The 3,525-nt window shown below is 35.2% G+C and overlaps 1 protein-coding gene across 1 annotated transcript; it reads left to right on the top strand.

Moving 5' to 3' along the window:
* The first annotated feature begins 368 nt into the window (after positions 1-368).
* Positions 369-2,625, top strand: LOC123539352 (uncharacterized protein SCO4629-like). The gene is made up of 3 exons (XM_053529625.1): positions 369-500; positions 1,135-1,258; positions 1,707-2,625. The coding sequence occupies exons 1-3, from the start codon at positions 405-407 to the stop codon at positions 2,171-2,173; spliced, it is 687 nt and encodes a 228-aa protein (XP_053385600.1). The 5' UTR covers positions 369-404; the 3' UTR covers positions 2,174-2,625.
* The last annotated feature ends 900 nt before the right edge of the window (positions 2,626-3,525 follow it).

Here is a 3,525-nt window from a genome sequence, read left to right as displayed (position 1 = left end):
AAACATAACTAGACCCATTTCAGAGAACAAATCCTTACCTCATTTTAAACAGTTATGATAAAACTAATATAAAATGAAGAGAAAAGTAGGGGTCATATATCTTCTAAGAGAGAATTTTCTGGTCACATTTGCTCATCAAAATCACACTGCTGTGACCTGGAAGTACTACTCATACTAAAATTGAGCCTGACTTCAACAAATACAACAAGCTCTCCCATTTTTCCTACCAAAATGTCAAAAATACACCCACACTGAAATTTAAACAGAAACTAGCTTCAATTTAGACCTCTGTTACCATGCCAAGTGAAAAATTAGTGTTCAAATACCTGGCAGCCATTACGCGATTAGACCAGATGGCTCCCACGCTGGTTCCTTTAGTTTAGTTAGGCCATAAACGTGACAAAATGGCGTCCTACAAAGACACGTGTGTTACAGACGATGAATTAAAGCTTGCGACAATTATTTGGGACTATATGAAACTAAATCATGTTTGTCGTAAGGTACGACAATTTTGAATACACTTATCTGCATGGATAGTTTTAGTTATGCATTAATATTTCATAACAGGTTAAAAAAAAATTGTAAAGTCATTTTCAGTTAAGGTATAAACTCATTCAGAATAAGTCTGATTTGTGTTCGTTATCTAGAACACACGTAGGGCACATAGGATGTTATTGATCACAGTGCAAGTTAAAAGTCATTTTGCATCTATATACCGGTTCATTAGAAAGTATTTTTAGTAGATTTTCAAAGTCATCAATTTATTGTGAAACATGATTGGTTAACATGGTTATTAATTACCTTCGTTCATCTTTATACTGTACACATTTGTTAACGAGGCTTAAAAGTTAGAAATTAGTAACTCATAAAGGATATCGTGATTAGCGCAGATGGCAAATTGCATCTGTAAGATACTGATCAAGTATTTTGATGTTAATATTTATTACCTCTAAGGTGCATGTCAATATGTTTGTCCATAATATGGTCAATGTTTGTGCAATTTTGATGATTTTTTTTTTTCAGAATGTAGACTGGAAATTTTGGCACTCTTTTTGGCAATGGGAATATAGCCGAATAAATGGCTATATAAACGGTCGAAGAAAAAAACCTGTTTAATCTATATTTCTGTTACAGAGTGATTTAATACTGTGTCTCGGAAGTTACGATATACGCGTAGCAGAGAAAGCGGCCTCACTTTTTCTACAAGGAATGGGAGATTTGCTGGTATTCTCGGGAAACACGGGAAAACTGACAGAAAGTAAGTAGGCTAGCAGAATTTAATATATTCCACCTTTCTCCTTAAAAAATCTATAAAACAAATCAAAATTCCTTGACGACATTTTAAATTTAACCAAAATCCTTGCCGATCTTTACAAAAGTGTTTGTACCAAGAGCGACCGACAGGCCAAGATGAAAGTTTTAACAAATGGACATCTTTGCACTCCTGTTTCATTCGCAAGTAGATCTAGAAGTGATCCCTTTACAAAAGTTGCTTTAATTTCCCGTTGTATGTTAATTGAAGTGTAGATCTAATATAATAAACTCGGACCTGCAGTATGAACTATGGAGGACATAATTCATGATATCCTAAACATAATTCTTAGAAGATTAAAAGTGCTTTGCCAACACTTCTCCGTTAGATTACCGAAGGCCAGATTTGTCATAAGGGGTGGGAGTCCTAAATGCTGTTAACTCGTATTTTACAGATGTGTGGAAAGAACCGGAAGCCATTGTTTTCTCTGAGAGAGCAAAGCAGATGGGTGTTCCAGATGAAAATATTCTTATTGAGGCGGAATCGACAAATTCCGGCGAAAACGTTCGTTTTACATATAATATGTTGTCCGGGAAAGGCATCAACCCTAAATCTTTCATACTCGTGCAGAAGCCGTACATGGAGAGACGCGCATACGCCACGTTTATGAAACAATGGCCCGGTGACGTACCGGAAGCAGTATTTGTGACGTCACCGGACGTAGAACTTTTGGATTATCCAAGTGATACAACTGGTCCATTGAGCGATGTTATAAATGTTCTTGTTGGAGATTTAGCAAGAATGAAGCTTTACGAAGAAAAAGGTTTCCAGATTCACCAAGATATACCAGAAATCGTGCAAAATGCGTTTGATAGGTTACTAAATTCTGGGAAATATAACAGTCATATACCTACGTGGTAGGCCTAATACTGAACTTAAACACATTAGACAGAACTCTTAAGACATTAAAAGAAACTCTGGAATAACAAAAGAAATGTAAAAATGTCACTATTGATTGATATTGCGAAATATTTTGTTCTACATGTTTTGCCAATTTATTATAGCGGAAAATGTGTGGTCTTAAATTATTTTTGAGTTCTGATGCGAAGGAATTATATCAGGAGGATGCAGCTCAAATGATGTAATAATATGCATCTAATCGACATTTATTTTATTGAAGAGATATTTCATTTCTATTCTCACACCAAGTAGGCCTATATATGCTCTCCGCTATGACCGATGACGTCACGATAGTGACATACATACATTTGATTTTGTTGCATAAAAACACCGATACCCTCTATCAGACAGGAAAATAAATCGAGTTTTGATAATATTTCTGTTAAAATTGTAAATACAGTTGACAACAGCGATTTCTTATTTGCTCGCGCTATTATACTCGTACTGAGCGAACTTATGTAAGATTCCGTGCAGTATACACACGGCAGGCAGATGGAGATGCCTATAGAAGCGTCTTTCGAATTATGATCATGTTGCTAAGTTAGTTCCGGCAACTGGCATTTACTCTGTTTGTATGTTTCATATATTACGCAACCGTGTGTTTAGCCAGCAGTTTTTGAGCTTATCTAAGTGAGGAGTTATCTTATTTACGTGTTCTCGTTCAGCAGTAAGCATTACAGTGTCATATTGGTTGCCGAGAGAGCACCTAGTACCGTATATCAAGCTTGCTGAACGCATTTTCTCTTTTTTTTTCATTTACATTTTATCTTTCAGTCGATTATGACTATTGTTTTATATGTTCTTGGAGGCATTTCTCTAAGGTAGCTGATACATTTGTTTTCCGTTCTGTTTCGTCTGGTCCTTACGGTATTTATCGTCTTGCTATGCCGTTTGAGATATGTAATTGCAATATTTTGTGGTGATTTTGGACCCTTGAGTCCATTCAATGTATATGTGATATACGTAAAATTTCTTTCATCATTTTATAGGTCATACATTTATTAACGAATATGGGAAATTTCATTAAAATCTACATTGTAGAAAAAAGGTACAAAGGTATTTCTTTACGAAAATTGATGCATGTGTAGTGAAAATATGTTGAATGTGCCCGTCCTTTTATTTTGTTGCTATGGCAACAAATATGGTTTATAAGGCAACAAATAGCCCAAAAAATATGAAAATAAGTGGATTATGTGTCATGTGATTACTATATGATACTTGGTAAATAGACGGCATTGTACAAAACATGCAAATTATTTTATTTTGTTCATTGGTCTCTCTCTCTCTCTCTCTCTCTCTCTCTCTCTCTCTCT

This window comes from Mercenaria mercenaria, chromosome 18 (genome assembly GCF_021730395.1).
Source record: "Mercenaria mercenaria strain notata chromosome 18, MADL_Memer_1, whole genome shotgun sequence".
NCBI classification, from domain to species: Eukaryota; Metazoa; Mollusca; class Bivalvia; order Venerida; family Veneridae; genus Mercenaria; species Mercenaria mercenaria.
The sequence above is the reverse complement of the archived record's forward strand: the minus strand, read 5'-3'. Positions and strand labels throughout refer to the sequence as shown.